Genomic DNA, 18,543 nt, shown 5'->3' on the forward strand with positions numbered 1-18,543 from the left:
GGATGTACAGTATCCAGTGGTGGTGTAAATATTCCGCCTATGGAAAGAGGGCAATGCTACTGGATGTATAGGATCCAACGGAAGATGCAAATACCCTGCCTATGAAAAGGGAGCAATGATACAGAATGAATAGGATCAAGTGGCAAGCGCAAACACTCTGTCGATAAAAGGAGGGTAATACTACAGGCTGTACAGTATCCAGTAGTAGTGCTATTACTTTGCCTATGGAAAGAGAATAATGGTATGGACTGTAAAGTGCTATTACTCGGTCTATGGAAGGATGGTAATGCTAAGGGCTGTACAGTATCCAGTGGTAGTGCAAGTACTCCGCCTATAAAGGGGGGGGGGGGTAATGCTACAGGCTGTACGGTATCCAGTGCAACTGCAATTACTCAGCCTATGGAAGGAGGGTAATGCTACAGGATGTACAGGTTTCAGTGGTAAGCGCACATTTTCCGCCTAAAGGAAGGAAGGGAATGTGACAGGACCTACAAAATCCAATAGTAGTGAAAATGACTCCACCTATGCAACTACAGGGAGTGCGGTATGCAGCAGTAGTGCAAGGATTCCACTTATGGAAGGAAAGTAGCGCCATAGGACTGCCATCCAGCTGTAGTGGTAAAGAAACTGACAGAGATATATATATATATATATATATATATATATATATATATATATATATATATATAAATACACACAGTGTTTTGCAAAAGTATTCACTCCCCCCCTATTGTCAATTTAACAAAATTGGCATGTGCGTATGTATTCACCCCCTTTGTTAGGAAGCCCATAAAAAGCTATGGTGCAACCAATTACCTTCAGAAGTCACATAATTAGTGAAATGATGTCTACCTGTGTGCAATCTAAGTGTCACATGATCTGTCATTACATATAGACACCTTTTTGAAAGGCTCCAGAGGCTGCAACACCTAAGCCAGAGGCCTCACGAACCAAACACTGCCATGAAGACTAAGGAACTCTCCGAAAAAGTAAGGGACAATGTTGTTGAGAAGTACAAGTCAGGGTTAGGTTATAAAAAAAATATCCAAATCTTTGATGATCCCAGGAGCACCATCAAATCTATCATAACCAAATGGAAAGAACATGGCACAACAGCAAACCTGCCAAGAGACGGCCACCCACCAAAACTCACAGACCGGGCAAGGACGGCATTAATCAGCGAGGCAGCACAGAGATTAAGGCTGGGTTCACACTTGAGCGCATTTGATATGCGCGTTTAACGTGCGTTTGTCGCGCGTTTTTATGCACGTTTTTTGCAATAGTAAACGCGCGTTTGTGTGATTGACTGCAGTGTCCTATGGCCACAAACGCGCGTCAAAACGCCCCAAAGAAGCTCAAGAACTTGTTTGAGCGTAGGGCGTTTTTCAGCGCGTTCAAACGCGCTGTAAAACGCTCAAGTGAGAACCAGGGCCATAGGGAAGCATTGGTTTTCACGTGTTGAGCGCTTTACAGCGCGTTTGAACCCAGCCTTAAGGTAACCCTGGAGGAACTGCAGAGTTCCACAGCAGAGGCTGGAGTATCTGTACATAGGACGACAATAAGCCGAACGCTCCATAGAGTTAGGCTTTATGGCAGAGTGGCCAGAAGAAAACCATTACTTTTTAGCTAAAAACAATAAGGCACCTTGTGAGTTTGCGAAAAGGCATGTGGGAGACTCCCAAACTGTATGGAGGAAGGTGCTCTGGTCTGACTAAAATTGAACTTTTCAGCCATCAAAGAAAACACTATGGGCCAGATTTATCATTAGCTCTAGTCAGAATAATGGAGTGAAAAAGTCGCAAAAAAATGCGCATATGCTAAAACTGCGCACAAATTTGCAACTTTTTTCTGCTCTGCACTATGCTCGCCAGTTTTCTGAAAGTGGGCGTGTTTTCTTATGTAAATGAATCTCTAGACAGATTTACTATTGGGACTATTTAAAAAGTCGCAAAAAAAATGCGCAATTTCACTCCAGTGAGGACCATGCTTATCTTATGAGACTTTTTAATAGAACATGCGACTTTTTTGTAAAGACGTGCGACTTTTGTAAAGCTGCTTACTGACAGATAAACTGCTACCGTCAAACCACATTTATTACAGTCTTAAAGGGCCGATCATAAATCTGACTTGGCTAAAACTGACTTTAGCCATATGTGAAAGTGGAGTGAGCTGTCAGAGTAATGATACATCTGGCCCTCTGTCTGGTGCAAACCCAACACATCACCCAAAGAACAACATCCCCACAGTGAAACATGGCGGTGGCAGCATCATGCTGTGAAGATGTTTTCAGCAGCCGGGACTGGGAAACTGGTCAGAGTTGAGGGAAAGATGGATGGTGCTAAATACAGGGATATTCTTTAGCAACCTGTACCACTCTGTGTGTGATTTGAAGCTAGGACGGAGGTTTACCTTCCAGCAGGACAATGACCCCAAAACACAATTCGATACCGCTCAAATCCTATACCTTCCAATACTTTAACCCTCAGCATAGAGCCCAGTAAGTATCTTCCCCAGCGCAGTAGTCCTGAGGTAAGTAAAGGGTTAAGCACAAGGGTGGAGCTTATTGGGCAGCTTGTGGGGCGAAGACATGGTGCGAAATTTTCACACTCTGATAGTACAATTCCTGCCCCCGAAACACTCTTTAAGATGCGGCCTGGTAGGCCGCAGAGCCGGGGCCTCAAGTACAAACGGGGCCAACCAGAAGAACGTCCGGTTAGGACGGTAATGCAGGGAGGGAGCGGTAGAGCAAATGGGGAACAAGGAGGCCGAACTGGGCGTACCGATGGCCCGAGGAGAAAAGCAGCGGCCGCCAAGACGACATGCGACCGCCGGGAATGCGTCGTAGGGCCCGGATGGGGCTGGGGACCAGAGGTGGGACTGAGGGCAGATGAGTCACCTGATACAAGGAAAAAAAGCCAAGGTTTATCTACTGCACCCAGGGAGAAGAAACATATATTCCTGTGTTCATTTAGAGAAAACAAGAGAAGGGGGGCCAGCAGGGGGAGGCAGGCAATATACAGACGTTTTTTGTTCACCCCGGTTCCAGCAGTGTCACCTTTCTCAGTGTGCTGCCCCTTGGGGAGGGCGGCTACACCGGTAACAGGGGGGACTTCCAGGAGTATCAGATAAGGTGACACTGTAGCTGGTGGGTAACAGTGGATTTGAGATCCATTTGAGATCCACTGTTCCTCATCTTCCAGAGGTGGGGAACGAGCAGCGGGCTTGAGCACCCACAGGTATCCCACCTCAAGAGTGGGAAAACAAGTGACGAGAGCCCGCCTGTAGCCTAAACCTGAAAAATAAAAAAGGAAAAAGCTTTGGCAGACCTGCAGAAAAATATGGAGCTGTTATATGGAGAATGGAGCTGTTATCACCTGTACTTTGACAAAGACACAGACTGGTGTCGAAACGCGCGTCACATATGGGTGACGAATAAAGAAAATCCTTTTTCATTATTGGAATTACGGAGTGCTGGTCTTTCTACTACAACTGCAGAAAAATATGTCGGCCTCCTACGGACACTAAGCTAAAACTGATTAGCTCAGTGTCTGCAGGAGGGGGTATAGCTGAGAGGAGGAGCTAACACTTTTTTGCTTAGTGTCGCCTCCTAGTGGCAGCAGCTGTACCCATAGTCTTCTGTGTCCCCCAATTATACGAGTGAGAAATATAGTTGTTTAAAAAAAAAATTTTTTTTACTTTAGTTCACCCATGCCATGGACTGCGTAGTATGAGGTGATAAAAAGTTAAAACAGCATGAAAATAATCATAGATTCTTCACCTTAACCTTCTCACCTTTGAATGACTGTTTTCTTTTTCTTAATCGCCTGTCTCAGTGGTTCTCGTAAGGTAATCTGAGCAAAATCTTGCAGTGCTGCATATATAGTATGACGAATGGCATGATTAAATACACTCTCCATCCGGCCCATAAGAACTTGCAAGCCTTTGATCATGGCAATCACCTAGAGACAGAAAGATGCGCCCACTAAGTCATACACATTCTGACAAGCTTCAAACCAGAAACAGAATTGCACATTTATTATAATACCAGTAAAAAATAGCCATGAAAACCCCAGCAATTAGATCACTCCTAGAATCATTTAGGGAGTTGTCTTATGGTCTAAATTCGCTAAACCCCTTCATGTACCACATAATTGCAAATGTCTAAAAAGCTGAAAAATAGACAAATTTAGCAGAATCTCTGTGCTTTTGAGAGAAATAAAATAGAATGATTGCTTCATCATAATGACTGCAAAATTAGTGTAGTTAGGCCATAACAATCTCTCACTGCTTAGGGCTAATTCACCTCTGCATTTAACTAATCTGGCAGAGGAACAGGCTGCCGGAATCCACTGGCTATGGCAAAACTGGACACGACTATGTAACGCTGGACCCCATTGACAATAATGGGATTCGGCAGCGATCTGGCTCTTTACAGCATAAGTGCCGAAAGACAGCACTTATGCCGGAAAGTGGCCAGATCACATCTGGATCCCATTATAGTCCATGGGGTCTGGCAGTGCACAGGCGTGTCCAGCTATGCCGGAGCCGGTGAACTCCAGCTGATTGTTCTCTGACAGAACAGCCTGCTGGATCAGTTAAACTCAGATGTTAATCAGCCTTTTGACAAAAGATTAAAAAAAAAAGTTGTAACGGTCTCAAAGACTATAATGTCCACCAGAAGAAAATGAAACAACTTAAAAAAGGGATTGTCTCATGTCGCCGTCACTAAGACGTCAACACCAGCCAGCTGGGAAACAGCAGAGAGCTCCGGCACTCGCCGTTTTAGTAGCTCACATTGTGGTGCATGAGAAACAGCATAGCACAACAAACGGTGCTGTCTTCCTGACACAGAAACAGCATAGTTTGCTGTGCTTTGCCGTTTCCGTAGCTCTACAAACTGCAATGGGAGCTACTGAAACAGCAAGTGCCTGAGTAATATGTTGTTTTATCAGCCGGCTGGTGGTCAGGACTGTGTCTCATCTGGCCTTAGTAACGGCGAGATGAGACAACCCCTTTAAGGTAGTCAGAGCCACAAATTTTAAAGAACAGTTCAAACCTGCTGCTTTCTGCTCCCATGCTGTGGTTAATAAAGCCTACCCAGACTTCCCTTCATTTATAAATATTAGAATATTATTAAAGATGGCATACTTCCACAAGGGCAAACTTTTCTTCGCTGGTGTAGTTGTAACGTGTGGCTCTCTCATACTCCTCAGCATTGTCAGGACAGTCTTTGTTGGAATACTTATCGGTTGGGTGCACAAGCTTCCACGAGTACTGTTAAACACAAACCACGCACAGTCATTATGTGACAAATATTAAACATGGCTCTTAGTCTTTACTTTATCCACCTAAAGCCATCCAAATAATACAGCAAGTAGAAGATAAAACAAATGGATTTTATTGTATTCACATTTCTTCCCGAAAACCATTCCAAATTTGAGACCACCACCACAAAATATTTAGTATGGGTAGCCTTTTTGCCAATTGAGTAGAATAAACTTTTAAGTTATCCCACTGAAATTTCTGATAAATGAGACAGAAACCCCATGGAACCTTCTGATACATGATTGTCAGAAATATCATTTACCATCAATTTATGAGAAAAACAAACTGATAAGTTCTATGTAAAAATGCTATAAAAAGGAGTTTGCTGGGGGATAATTTTTTTAAAAAGGTAAAACAAAATAAGCATTAGCCACCTCTCCGATCCCCTGCTGCTCTCCACTCCTGCTTGTTACAAAAGAAATGGCTAGAAATTCCTGCTAAGCCAATACCTGGCTAAAGCGGGTCGTACCTGCAGTCAATAGTTGGCCAAGTGAGCATTTCCAGCATTTTCCTGTGTGGCAAGCTAGAACTAGGACATTTAGATAGAACCAGGACATTTAAAGCAGCGGGGACTAGAACAGCAGCATGGGGGGGGGGGAAGCCTTATGTGCTTGGTGAGCAGTTTTTCTTTTCTTTTTAACCCATTCTGTCCCTTTTTAAAACCACCCCTGTCCCTCACCCAAAGCGCCTTTTGTAACAGTGAGGTTCTGTGACAGGGCTCATGCACACGACCGTATGCCCTCCGAGACATATGGTCCATGAGTGGGCCATATGTCCTGGAGCGGCATTGATCGTGCACACGAGAGAGCACAACATCATAGATTACTACGATGCTGTGCGCATCGTCCCGCACTCATATGACAAGGAATGGATTTCATTAACTTCTTTTCTAGGACATACCACTTCCATCACATGTGCACTCCATTGTGATAACAGCTGAAGTCCTTGTAAGGACAAGTCAAAAAGTTTCCGATACTCTGAATCAGTCTTCTGAGCTTCTTGGCGACCGGATCCAGTTACCACCTAATGTATAAAGAAAAATAAAAAAATAAAAATGTGGATAATGTTAAAATGCTTGCTATAAAAACAAACAATAATTTGCTTATTGACTATTTGGTTTTCTGCCACATGGACTGCAAGAAGATGCATCACTGTTTTTAAGACTCCTGTCCATCTTACTCCAGCACACTTTTTATTAATACCGGTGTTAAAATTCCAATTGTATTAAGTCCCATGCCATCATTAGCTAGTGACTATGACTTCTGGCTAAATACACACCTCACTATTGCTGTACCGTGCGAGCTCCGAGATAAATCGCATGTGGTCTTCTCTAATCTGGATCATCTGCTCACAGATGTTGTACTGGGGACTGCTGCTGGACGACGTACATGTCCATCTGTTTAATAGTACAAACAAGAGCATTACAACTGGTGAAAACCTAAATAAAACAACACTTAACACAAAATATAGTAAACAAGGAAACAAATATAAAAACCACAATTAAATAGATATACATAACGTATTTGTTACTGGACAAAAAGCAGAGAACAGAATTATTAGCACTATTGCACCCTTTATATGCAGGGGCATTCTTATCACACAGAAGGGCTGAGGGTGGTATGCAGGTTGTCATGTCCATTGATTGCCTCAGAAAAACTACAGTCCTTCCTTTTCTACTATTAGTTCAAATCCACACATAAAAGGGCAATTGTTTTGTATGCAATTCCCATATATATAACTAAATGGGCACTGAAAAGTATGGACAAATGAAACATCAGGAAGAGGTCTTAGGCTACTTTCACACTAGCGTTCGGAGCGGATCCGTCAGATGTTTCATCAGACGGATCCGCTCCGATAATGCAGACGTTCGCATCCGTTCAGAACGGATGCGTCTGCATTAAAACTTAGAAAATTTTCTAAGTGTCAAAGTTGTCTGAGCGGATCCGTTCAGACTTTGCATTGTAAGTCAATGGGGAACGGATCCGCTTGAAGATTGAGCCATATGGTGTCATCTTCAAGCGGATCCGTCCCCATTGACTTCCATTAGAAGTCTGGACGGATCCGCTCGCCTCCGCACGGCCAGGCGGACACCCGAACGCTGCAAGCAGCGTTCAGGTGTCCGCTCACTGAGCGGAGTGGAGGCTGAACGCTGGCAGGCGGATGCATTCTCAGTGGATCCGCATCCATTGAGAATGCATTGGGGCCAGACGGATGCGTTCGGGACCGCTCGTGAGCCCCTTCAAACGGAGCGCACGAGCGGACACCCGAACGCTAGTGTGAAAGTAGCCTTACCACGCTTCATGCAAAACAATTAGCTTTATCATTATAATTAAAGGCTATGTACATTTATGATGGCAATTTTTTATTTATTGCATTGCACTTATTTTGAGCTAAAAAAAACGAGATTTTTGTGAACTCACCTGTAAAATCTCTTTCTCGCTTTATTCATTGGGGGACACAGGACCGTGGGTATAGCTTGCTGCTGCCACTAGGAGGCGACACTAGGCTGAAAGCTGTTAGCTCCTCCCCTGCAGGCTATACCCCCTCCAGCCTGGAGAGAGCATATCAGTTTGTGCTTCAGCAGTAGGAGAAACAGTATTGAAACAAAACACAACCAGTAAGGACCACTGCCCAACAAAAAAACCAAACCGGACACCAGCCCCAACCGGCAACTCGGACCCACTGGCTTCATAATAAAAGAAAAAATGGGTGGGTGCTGTGTCCCCCAATGAATAAAGCGAGAAAGAGATTTTACAGGCGAGTTCACAAAAATCTCGTTTTCTCGCTCATATCATTGGGGGACACAGGACCGTGGGACGTCCTAAAGCAGTCCCCGGGGCGGAAAACAACCACTGGCCCAGAACAAAACCAACTCCCTCCGGTAAGACACTACACTGCGGCCTGCAAAACTCTGCGGCCAAGAGCAGCATCCGCCGAGGCGAAAGAATGCACTCAGTAAAACTTTGTGAAGGTGTGTAAAGAGGACCAAGTCACTGCCTTACACAATTGAGACGCCGAAGCGTGGTGAAAGTGAGCCCAAGAAGCCCCGACCGCCCTGGTAGAGTGAGCCGTGATACCGGGAGGAGGAACCTTGCCCTTAGAGCGGTAGGCCTCTGCAATGGCCGATCTAATCCACCGAGCAATCGTCACCTTCGAGGCTGCCAAACCTTTACGAGGACCTTCCGAGATTACGAACAGGGAGTCCGTACGTCTAAAAGGGGCCACCACTGCCAGGAAGATCCGCAAGGCCCGTACCACATCCAGACGGTGGAGAGCCACCTCCCTAGGATGAGAAGGCTCAGGGCAAAAAGAGGGCAGAACAATGTCCTCATTAACATGAAACGCCGACACCACCTTCGGCAGGAAGGACGGCACTGTCCGGAGTACTACCTTGTCTTGATGAAACACCAAGAAGGGCTCTTTGGACGAGAGAGCCGCCAGTTCCGACACCCGCCGGATGGAGGTAATTGCAACCAGAAACGCAACCTTCCATGAAAGCATGCGAAGGGAGACTGATCGCAGAGGTTCAAATTGCTCGGACTGGAGCGCTACCAGCACCAGATTCAGGTCCCAGGAATGCAACGGTGGCCGATAAGGGACTGCGGTGTGAGCCACTCCCTGTATGAAAGTCTTGACCGGACCCAACATCGCCAGTGTACGCTGGAAAAAAATGGAAAGAGCAGAAACCTGACCTTTCAGCGAACTCAGAGCTAGTCCCAGCTCTAAACCCGCCTGAAGGAAAGCCAGCACCGTAGGGAGGGAAAACTGCCTGGGAGGAAGATCCCTGTCCTCACAGAATGTGAGGAAAGATTTCCACGTCCGATAATAGATCTTGGCGGAGGAGGGCTTCCTAGCCCTAATCATCGTGCGAACAACCGCATCGGAGAAACCTCTTTGCTTCAACAGGAAGGTTTCAATAGCCACGCCGTTAAACGTAGCGTATTTAAACCCTGGTGGAAGACTGGGCCCTGTGAGAGCAGGTCGGGCCTGAGTGGAAGGGGCCACGGCACGTCTCCCAGAAGAAGAATGAGCTCTGAGTACCAAGCTCGACGAGGCCAGTCTGGGGCGATCAGAAGCGTCTGAATGCCCTCCATCCTGATTCTGCGAAGGATCCGAGGTAGGAGCGGTAACGGAGGGAACACGTACAGAAACGTAAAGTTGTCCCACGGAGCCACGAGGGCGTCCACGTCGTACGCCATCGGATCTCTTGCGCGAGACAGAAAGCACGGGAGTTTGTGATTTAGCCTGGACGCTATCAGATCCACTTCTGGGCGTCCCCACCGGAGACAAAGGTCCTCGAACACCTCCGGATGGAGAGACCACTCCCCCGAGTCCACAGTCGTTCGGCTGAGAAAGTCCGCTGTCCAATTGTCCACACCCGGGATGAATATAGCCGAGATCACCGGAACATGGGCTTCCGCCCACTGCAGAATCCTTGCGGCCTCGTTCATCACCGTCCCGCTGCGAGTCCCCCCTTGGTGGTTGATATAGGCAACTGCTGTAGCGTTGTCCGACTGTATCCTGACCGGACGGCCCTGCAAGTAGGGGGTCCAATGGCAGAGGGAGAGGTAGATGGCCCGGAGCTCCAGTATATTGATAGGTAGTTTGGACTCCGACGGAGACCAAACGCCTTGGGCTGTCCGGGTACCGAAGACCCCTCCCCAGCCGCTGAGGCTGGCGTCGGTCGTGACCACCGTCCATGACACTGGAAGGAAGGACTTCCCTGAGGACAGGTGGTCCGGTACCATCCACCAGCCAAGAGCCGCGCGCACTGGGTGGGACAGAGAGATCCTGAGGTCCAGAGAATCCCGGGACTTGTCCCAGGAGGACAAAATGAGCCTCTGAAAATCCCTGGTGTGGAACTGGGCAAATGGAATCGCCTCGAAGGAGGCCACCATCAGGCCCAGTACTCGCATGCAGCTGCGAATCGACACCCTGCGGTGCTGAATGAGCAGACGCACCGTCCTCTGAATGTCCGATCTCTTGTCCAGTGGTAGACGCACCACGGCAGCCTCGGAGTCCAGTGTCATGCCCAAGAATCTGATCTGAGTGGTGGGAGACAGGCATGACTTCCTCAGGTTGATTATCCACCCGAAGCGAGTGAGGGTGCTCATCGTAATCTGAAGACTCTCTTCGCATTGAGCCGCTGTAGGTGCCTTGATTAAGATGTCGTCCAGATACGGGAGAAGAGTAATGCCTCTGGACCGCAGAATCCCCAGAAGAGGGGCAAGAACTTTTGTAAATACTCGCGGAGCCGTCGCCAGACCGAACGGCAGAGCGACGAACTGGTAATGAGCTGTCTGGATGGCAAATCGAAGGAACCGTTGGTGGGCTGTGGCGATGGGGATGTGGAGATATGCATCCTGGATGTCTAAGGACACCATGTGCTCCCCTTTCACCAGTGAAGCAACCACGGAACGGAGGGACTCCATCCTGAACCTTTGAACCCGCAGATAATGGTTCAACAGTTTTAGGTCCAGCACTGGCCTCACATCGCCCTCCTTTTTGGGGACCACAAACAGGTTGGAATAAAAACCCGTAAACCGCTCCTCCAAGGGAACAGGGGAAATCACCCCCCGTGAGAGAAGTGACTGGACGGCGTGCAAAAGAGCCGCGGCCTGGATGGGATCCCGGGAGGGCTGGGAGAGGAAGAAGCGGTTGGGGGGAAGAGACCTGAACTCTATTTTGTAGCCTGAGGAGACAACCTCGAGCGCCCATGCGTCCGGAATATGGGCGTGCCAAATCTCCTGAAACAGGAGAAGACGCCCCCCCACCTGTGAGGGTGGGGACAAACCTTCATGCTGAAGGCTGCTTACCTGGGGCTGTGCGAGGCTGCTGAGGCTGCGGACGCCAGGCCTGCTGGGGCTTAAAGGACGGTCCTTTCCGCCGATCCTGATTGGGCGGCCCCGCCGCTGAGGTGGGTGCTGAACGGGTGCCCGAAAAGCGGCGAAAGGACTGAAAGCGAGAAGATGAAGCTCTGGACTGAAAAGGCCGCTTTGCCCTGGGTTAGGGCAGATGGGTGCTTTTTCCACCCGTAGCCTCCGAAATAATCTCATCTAATTTGGACCCAAATAGCCGAGACCCCGAGAACGGAAGCCTCAACAGGGAGCGCTTAGATGAGGAATCGGCTTTCCAGGCCTTGAGCCACAACTCCCGGCGGATGGAAGTGGCGAGAGCTGAGGAACGGGCGATCATAGTCCCAGCATCCAGAGCCGCTTCACAGAGATATTTCCCTGCCTGAGAAATTTGGAGCGCTGACGATTGAAGTTCAGCGGGAGGGAGGTCGGACGCTATGTCCTGGTTCAAACGGAGGGACCACTCCGAAACTGCTTTGGCTACCCAGGCAGAGGCGAAAATCGGCCGCAATGCCGAACCGCTCGCCGTAAAGATCGACTTAGAGAGTGACTCTATGCGGCGATCCACTGGATCCTGGAGGGACGAGCCATCCGCCACCGGGATAGTAGTGAATTTTGCCAAGCGAGCAACCGGTGGGTCCACCTTCGGTGGGGAGGACCATTTGTCCACGGACTCGCGTGGAAAAGGGTAGAGTAGGTCTAGGCGTTTCGGAATAATGAAACGCAAACCTGGCTGGTCCCAAGCCTTCGTGACAACGATAGAAAAATCGTCGTGTAGTGGGAACGATTTGGGGTTCTGCTTCGTACGCAGAAATGACACCCCTTGTTGGCTAGTGGAGGGAAGGTCCTCCTGAACCTGGAAGGTGTCCCTTATTGCCGATATCAGGCTATCCACCATGGATGCAATCTGAGAAGAGTGCTCCGGATCCATATCTGCATCCGAATCCCCAAGCTCTCCTTCTGACAGTGCGTCGCCTAAAAGGGAGGACGCCTGTGAATGGGATCCAGGAGCAGGGGGGGATGCTGAGGCGTCAGAGGAGGAACGGGTGCCTACTCTGGGGCGCTTACTAGGAAGTCTGCCTCTGGTTTGTGCGCTATGCGACTGTGCGGGTTGCGCCAGTGGTGATTTCTCTACCAAACGACCCAGCAATGAAAGGGTTGAATGGGAGATTTTTGAGAGGTCTTCCACTGCCCGTGACAGGGACCTTGCCCAGTCTGGTTCCCCCTGGACAGGCCGCTCCAGGGCTTCTGTGGGCTGTTGTGCCCTAGGGGGATGGCTCTGTGCAGGTTTCTGACATGCAGAGCACAGTGATAGTGACTGACCACGAGGGAATTTCTCCGAACATAAGGAGCAGGCATAGTAAGTGGTCCTACAGGGTGCCTGGTGGGGGTCAGTGGCCGGGTCAGACATGGTCAAATCTCCTGCTGGATGGGGGTATCGATTGCCTACCAGTATGGAGGTCCCAGGTCCTGTGTCCTACACACGCAGCGCAGAGGAAGAATCAGGAAGCTGAATCCGGGTGGGAGAATAAGCCACGCCCCTTCCAGCCGGCCCGACAAGCCACGCCCCCTTCCAGCTGCCCAGACAGACCACGCCCCCTTCCAACCCGGGACCGGCAAGCCATGCCCCCTTCCAGCCCGGGAACGGCAAGCCACGCCCCCTTCCTGCTGAAGCGGGGTCAGAATGCCTATGTTCCCCATGTCCGGCCCTGACCGCAGCGGTACTGGAACCGCTGCGGCTAAAAGGTAATGTGTGCTATGCTGCCGCCTCTAATAAATAGACCCGATATGCCGCAGAGCGGCCGTGCGGTGAGAGCAGTGAGGCCGGAGATCGGGCTGACGGACGGACGGGTGGGGATGAAAGATGGAGGAGGTTCTCCTGCAGCTAGGGGGATGAAGCAGATTACTTACCTGTCTTCATCTGTGTTCTTCACCCTATGATGCAACACCAGCAGGGCCACCCTATGACCGCTGGCACCATGCGACAGGGGTCCGGGCAGAGAAGGGCTGAAGAGAGGGTGGCCCTCTTGCTGGGGGGAAGCAGGGGAGCGAGGCTGCCCTGGTCCACTTTGCCTTCTTGGGGGAGGCAAGGCGGTGACTTAGATACACCGGCCAGCCGCCCGGGGATACAGGGACGCAGGCGACCCTGTGCCCCCTTCCAGTAGTCTGTGAATTAAAGATAAAAATAATAAAATCAGAAGAAAAAATAAAAACGCCACCCTGCAAAGCAGGGAGGTCTGCCTCCTACGACACTAAGCTAAAAACTGATATGCTCTCTCCAGGCTGGAGGGGGTATAGCCTGCAGGGGAGGAGCTAACAGCTTTCAGCCTAGTGTCGCCTCCTAGTGGCAGCAGCAAGCTATACCCACGGTCCTGTGTCCCCCAATGATATGAGCGAGAAACAACAAATTTTTCAATTGTTCTTTATTAAAAGTATGGAATCCTTTTTTGTGTACATAGCTGAGACGCTGTACCAGCAGCCTGTGGATTTTGTGTCTTTTCCATCATCTGGGGAGCAGACAGACTCCTTATCTCTGCCCTTATAAACACTCATTAAAGCTGATAAGAATGTGGCTTAAATAAGTGTTTATGACCCCTTAGTAGTTTAGAGATAAGGGTTATTAGATAACCGGCACAAAGTGAAAGTACCAGTCACACAATTAGAAAAACTGTTAACCTTTTGTGACAGAACGGCTCAATATTTTTAATAAAGGCCAATTGAAAATATGATTTTTAGCCAAAAATGAGTAAAAATGCAATCAAACAAAAATTGCGTCCAAAGGTACATACCCTTTAAAGGCTTATTCATGTAGAAATAAACCTGGCATGCACCAGGAATGCTTACCTTGATTTATTCTCCTCATAATGTGCGCTGGTCTTAATGTATCTTGCAAGTTCTATTTGCATGTCCCCAAACAGTGGCACCACTTGCAGCTGCTATGCTCATAAAATGGATGGAAAAACAGTAAGATAACACTGAGAAAGCATGGCATGATTACACCACAAATACCATCCTATTACAGTAATTAAGTGGGCCTCTGCTGGTCAGGTCAACACATGTCACTGAGAAGAAACCTAGAGTAAGATCTGCATCTACAGCACATGACATACAGTTTCACAGCAATGTACATTTATCTAAAAACTAAATGTACTAAAAAAAAAGTTGGCTGGATGCAAAAAATGCAATGGGCTCTAACTTTGACCCCTAGCATGCCATCACAGCCTCCTGGGTATGCCATCACTGTCCAGTGTGTCACCACTCTGCCGCCTTTATGCCCTTTGTGCAAACAATACATTGGGCTCTAGAAAACTCTTGCTGGCCATTTATTTTCATTAAACATCAAAATGCAAAATGTGGAAGTATTGGCAGGATGATAATCCTACCAGGGGAGGAAACGTGGGACCCTGGCCGCGTTGTGCTTCATAGGTTTTAATTTTTTTTGTTTTCTTCATTTTTATGGTTTTATCTATTGATATTGACTGCTTCAATACACTGACTTCCAGATAGTGACAGCCCCCCCCTCCCCCACACACACTTGCAACTTGTGTCTTAATGAAGGAGGATCCAGGCAACCCGCTCTTCACTCACACCAGGAGCTTCCCCTACTCTATACCTTTCTACGGGCACAATGTAACCTGCTCTACACCCAGGCTGGCAGTCCACTACTAAATATGCCTCTTCCTGTAGCAGAAGAGTAGAAGGGGAAGAGTGCACTCCAGTCTTAAAAAAATAAAATACAAAGCATAATTGTTGCCCACAGCTCGTTTTTCATTACTTAAACTGGTCTGATTGGTTGCTGGAGGCAACAAAAGTTTTTTCTTTTAGACAATTTTGATAAAACTTTGATAGTTTTTTTTATTTTATTCGTTTTATTGAATCATTGAGATTGGGTACATTGCATTGTATCCGTATGTAATATTGTGATACATAAAGAAAACAATAAAAAGTTACAGCACTGTTTCAATGCATTATATCGATGACAATAAAGTTGTTACAAACATGTCCTAATGAATTCTTGCTTGTCATTTTACTCAGTACATTACGTATTCCTAGCAAGCTCTGTATGTAGAGCATCCATTAACCGCTGAACAGAATATGATGTTTGTGTAGAAGAGCACCATATACCCCACACTTTTTGGAACTTAGATACACATTTTCTATACTATGTTCTCATATGGTATAATAGTGTTTACTAATAATCTCCATTGTGACAAAGAGGGTGGTCTATCTCCCATCCATCTGATGGCTATTGCTTTACGTGCTAAAAATAATGTTTCTCTTAAGAATACTCTAGTATGATGAGAGAATAGTTCCTCCTCAACAATACCAAAAAGACATACCTTCGGGTGAAGTGGGAGTGTACAATTTAATAAGCTTAAAGGGCTTCTGTCACCCCACTAAACTTTTTTTTATGTACTTATAATCCCTATACTGCGATTTATCCATATATAATGTGATTAATCATTTTGGTTTAGTAGATTCTGCTAAAAACGTACTTTTAGAATATGTAAATTACCTGTCTACCAGCAAGTAGGGCGGCTACTTGCTGGTAGCAGCCGCATCCTCCTATCATAATGACGCCCCCTCCTCATATTGATTGACAGGGCCAGCGAAGAGGATCTCTCTCTGATGGCCCTGTTTGCATTCAAAATCTGGCGCCTGCGCCATACCTGTCTTCAGTCGGCGCAGGCGCACTGAGAGGAGGACTCTCGCTCAGCCGCTCCATCCTCAATGCACCTGCGCCGGGTGTAGATGTGACGTCATTGGCGCAGGCACATTGAGGATGGAGCGGCCGAGCGAGCGGCCGCCTCTCAGTGCGCCTGCGCCGATTGAATACAGTTACGGTGCAGGCGCCAGATCTTGATAGCAGACAGGGCCAGCCAGAGAAAGATCCCGTCCGCTGGCCCTGTCAATCAACATGCAGAGGGGGCGTCATTATGATAGGAGGATGCGGCTGCTACCAGCAAGTTACCGCCCTACTTGCTGGTAGACAGGTAATTTACATATTATAAAAGTATGTTTTTAGCAGAATCTACTGAACCAAAATGATTAATCACATTATGTATGGATAAATCGCAGTATAGGGATTATAAGTACACAAAAAAAGTTTAGTGGGGTGACAGAAGCCCTTTAAAAGCAAGGCTATCACATCTTTCCAGAATTTCTGTACATAGGAGCATGCCCAAACGAGATGCCAGAAATTAGCGTTGTCCATCGCACATCTATGGCATCTAGAATGAGCCAGCTTGCCCATCTTATATAATCTGACTGGAGATAGATAGCTCTGATGTATCATGCATAATTGTATAAATGTGTTGTTTATAGCAGGGGATACCAGTGATGGAGATTCTAAGATATCCTCAATGTCATCTTCTGACATATCCTGGATTAGAGTCTGCCATCTGGTTATTGCCAAGATCAGAATTCCCTTCAAATTGCTACTCAAAAGAGGAGTATAAAAGTGAAGAAATGAAACTTCTTGGGCCCTGTGACCGAATAACTCCTATCATAGGAAAATTTGAGATAAGAACCGGGGTATTGCGAAAGTGGGTTTGTACAGCATGGCGTAGTTGTAGGAATTAAAAAAAAAAAAAAGCCGTTCTAGGCAAATTATGTCTGCAATTCATAGAATCAAAATAATTGAAAATGCTATTACTATATAGATACCCTAAGATGATGACCCCATGATTCTTCCAAAATACACTATCTGGCAAAGATAGTAGGGGGGGAAACATAGGGTTATCCCACAAGGGGGTCTCTACAATATTATTTTGCACCTCATGCATATGCTTACATGCTGACCAAATCTGTATTGTCACTCTATGTATAGGTAATAATTTCCGGGGAAATAATTTTGGTTGTTCCAGAACCGGCCATAAGGTGTTAAGGTTTAGGTATGAAGCAAGATGTCTCTCTTGTCTGATTAGATGATTGTCATACGAGATCCATGAGTGTATATTCCTCAATTGTCCTGCCAGGTAATATAAGTAAACATCCGGTAAAGACATCCCCCCTGTATTTCTAGGCCGACTTAAGGTAGTGACTAGTGACAGATAATTTTGGTCTGTTAGTGCCCCATATAAATGGTGACATTAAAGGGCTTCTGTCACCCCACTAAAGTCATTTTTTTTTTTGGGCTAGTTAAATTCCTTATACTGCAATATATAATGCTCTTACTCACTTTCCTTCAGCAGTTTCTTAAAAAAACTGACTTTTATAATATGTAAATGAGCTCTCTACCAGCAAGTAGGGCGGCTACTTGCTGGTAGCAGCCGCATCCTCCTTTTATAAAGTCGCCCCCTCCTCATGTTGATTGACAGGGCCAGCGAACGCGCTCGTCCTCTGACTGGCCCTGTCTGCAATTCAAATTCCGCGCCTGTTTTCTCTTTCGGTGACGTCATCGGCGCAGGCGCACTGAGGGAGTGCTGAGGAGGCGAGCCTCCTTCTCTCAGAGCGCCTGCGCCGAATGAAGACAGGCGCGGGATTTGAATTGCAGACAGGGCCAGTCAGAGGACGAGCGCGTTCGCTGGCCCTGTCAATCAACATGAGGAGGGGGCGTCTTTATAAAAGGAGGATGTGGCTACTACCAGCAAGTAGCCGCCCTACTTGCTGGTAGAGAGCTCATTTACATATTATAAAAGTCAGTTTTTTGAAGAAACTGCTGAAGGAAAATGAGTAAGAGCATTATATATTCATATATCGCAGTTTAAGGAATTTAACTAGCCCCAAAAAAAAAAAAAAAAAAATATGACTTTAGTGGGGTGACAGAAGACCTTTAAGGAAGTACGTTTCTGAAAAAACTTCTTAGGTACCACATAGGGTGCATGTTGTAATACATATAAGCACTTGGGTATTGATCAAAATGATTCGTCCTGATACCGAGAGTGGTAACCCACTCCATGCTATATATTTATCCTTGCAGTATTCTAGTAAGGGTTGAGTATTTAGAGCGTAGAAAGATTCAGCATCTTTAGTAATATATATACCCAAGTACTTATAAACTAGAGACAATGGGTAATTCTCCATGAGGGAATCCTACATCCGGTGAATAAAGGGGGCAAAGTGTTGATTTGGACCAATTGATCCGAAGGCCGGAATAGTGTCCAAATGTCTCAATCAAAGATATGGCTCTGGGAACACTAAATACAGTTTACATTTAAAACTGCATATTTATTAGAATGGTCCATGCAGGGAGATGAGAGGCAGGCTGAAAAGCCACGCCTCAGCAGTTACCATTAGCACTGATCGGCTGAAGTATGAGGCAGCCCATGTAACTACTGCAATCAACCTGAGAATAAGAGGGCCATTGTCAACACGGCTTTGGTTTTATATATTAGTATGATAGGATGTCACATTTATACTT

General features: G+C 47.0%; 1 protein-coding gene across 1 annotated transcript in view; it reads right to left on the minus strand.

Moving 5' to 3' along the window:
- The window catches only part of CYFIP1 (cytoplasmic FMR1 interacting protein 1), a 142,303-nt gene that overhangs the window by 90,735 nt on the left and 33,025 nt on the right, over window positions 1-18,543 (minus strand). Inside the window, 5 exon segments of the mRNA XM_040425141.1 lie at window positions 3,793-3,959; window positions 5,149-5,274; window positions 6,226-6,348; window positions 6,604-6,721; window positions 14,025-14,116. Of these exon segments, the coding sequence (XP_040281075.1) occupies window positions 3,793-3,959; window positions 5,149-5,274; window positions 6,226-6,348; window positions 6,604-6,721; window positions 14,025-14,116 (626 nt within the window).

This window comes from Bufo bufo, chromosome 3 (genome assembly GCF_905171765.1).
Source record: "Bufo bufo chromosome 3, aBufBuf1.1, whole genome shotgun sequence".
In the NCBI taxonomy this organism is placed as follows: Eukaryota; Metazoa; Chordata; class Amphibia; order Anura; family Bufonidae; genus Bufo; species Bufo bufo.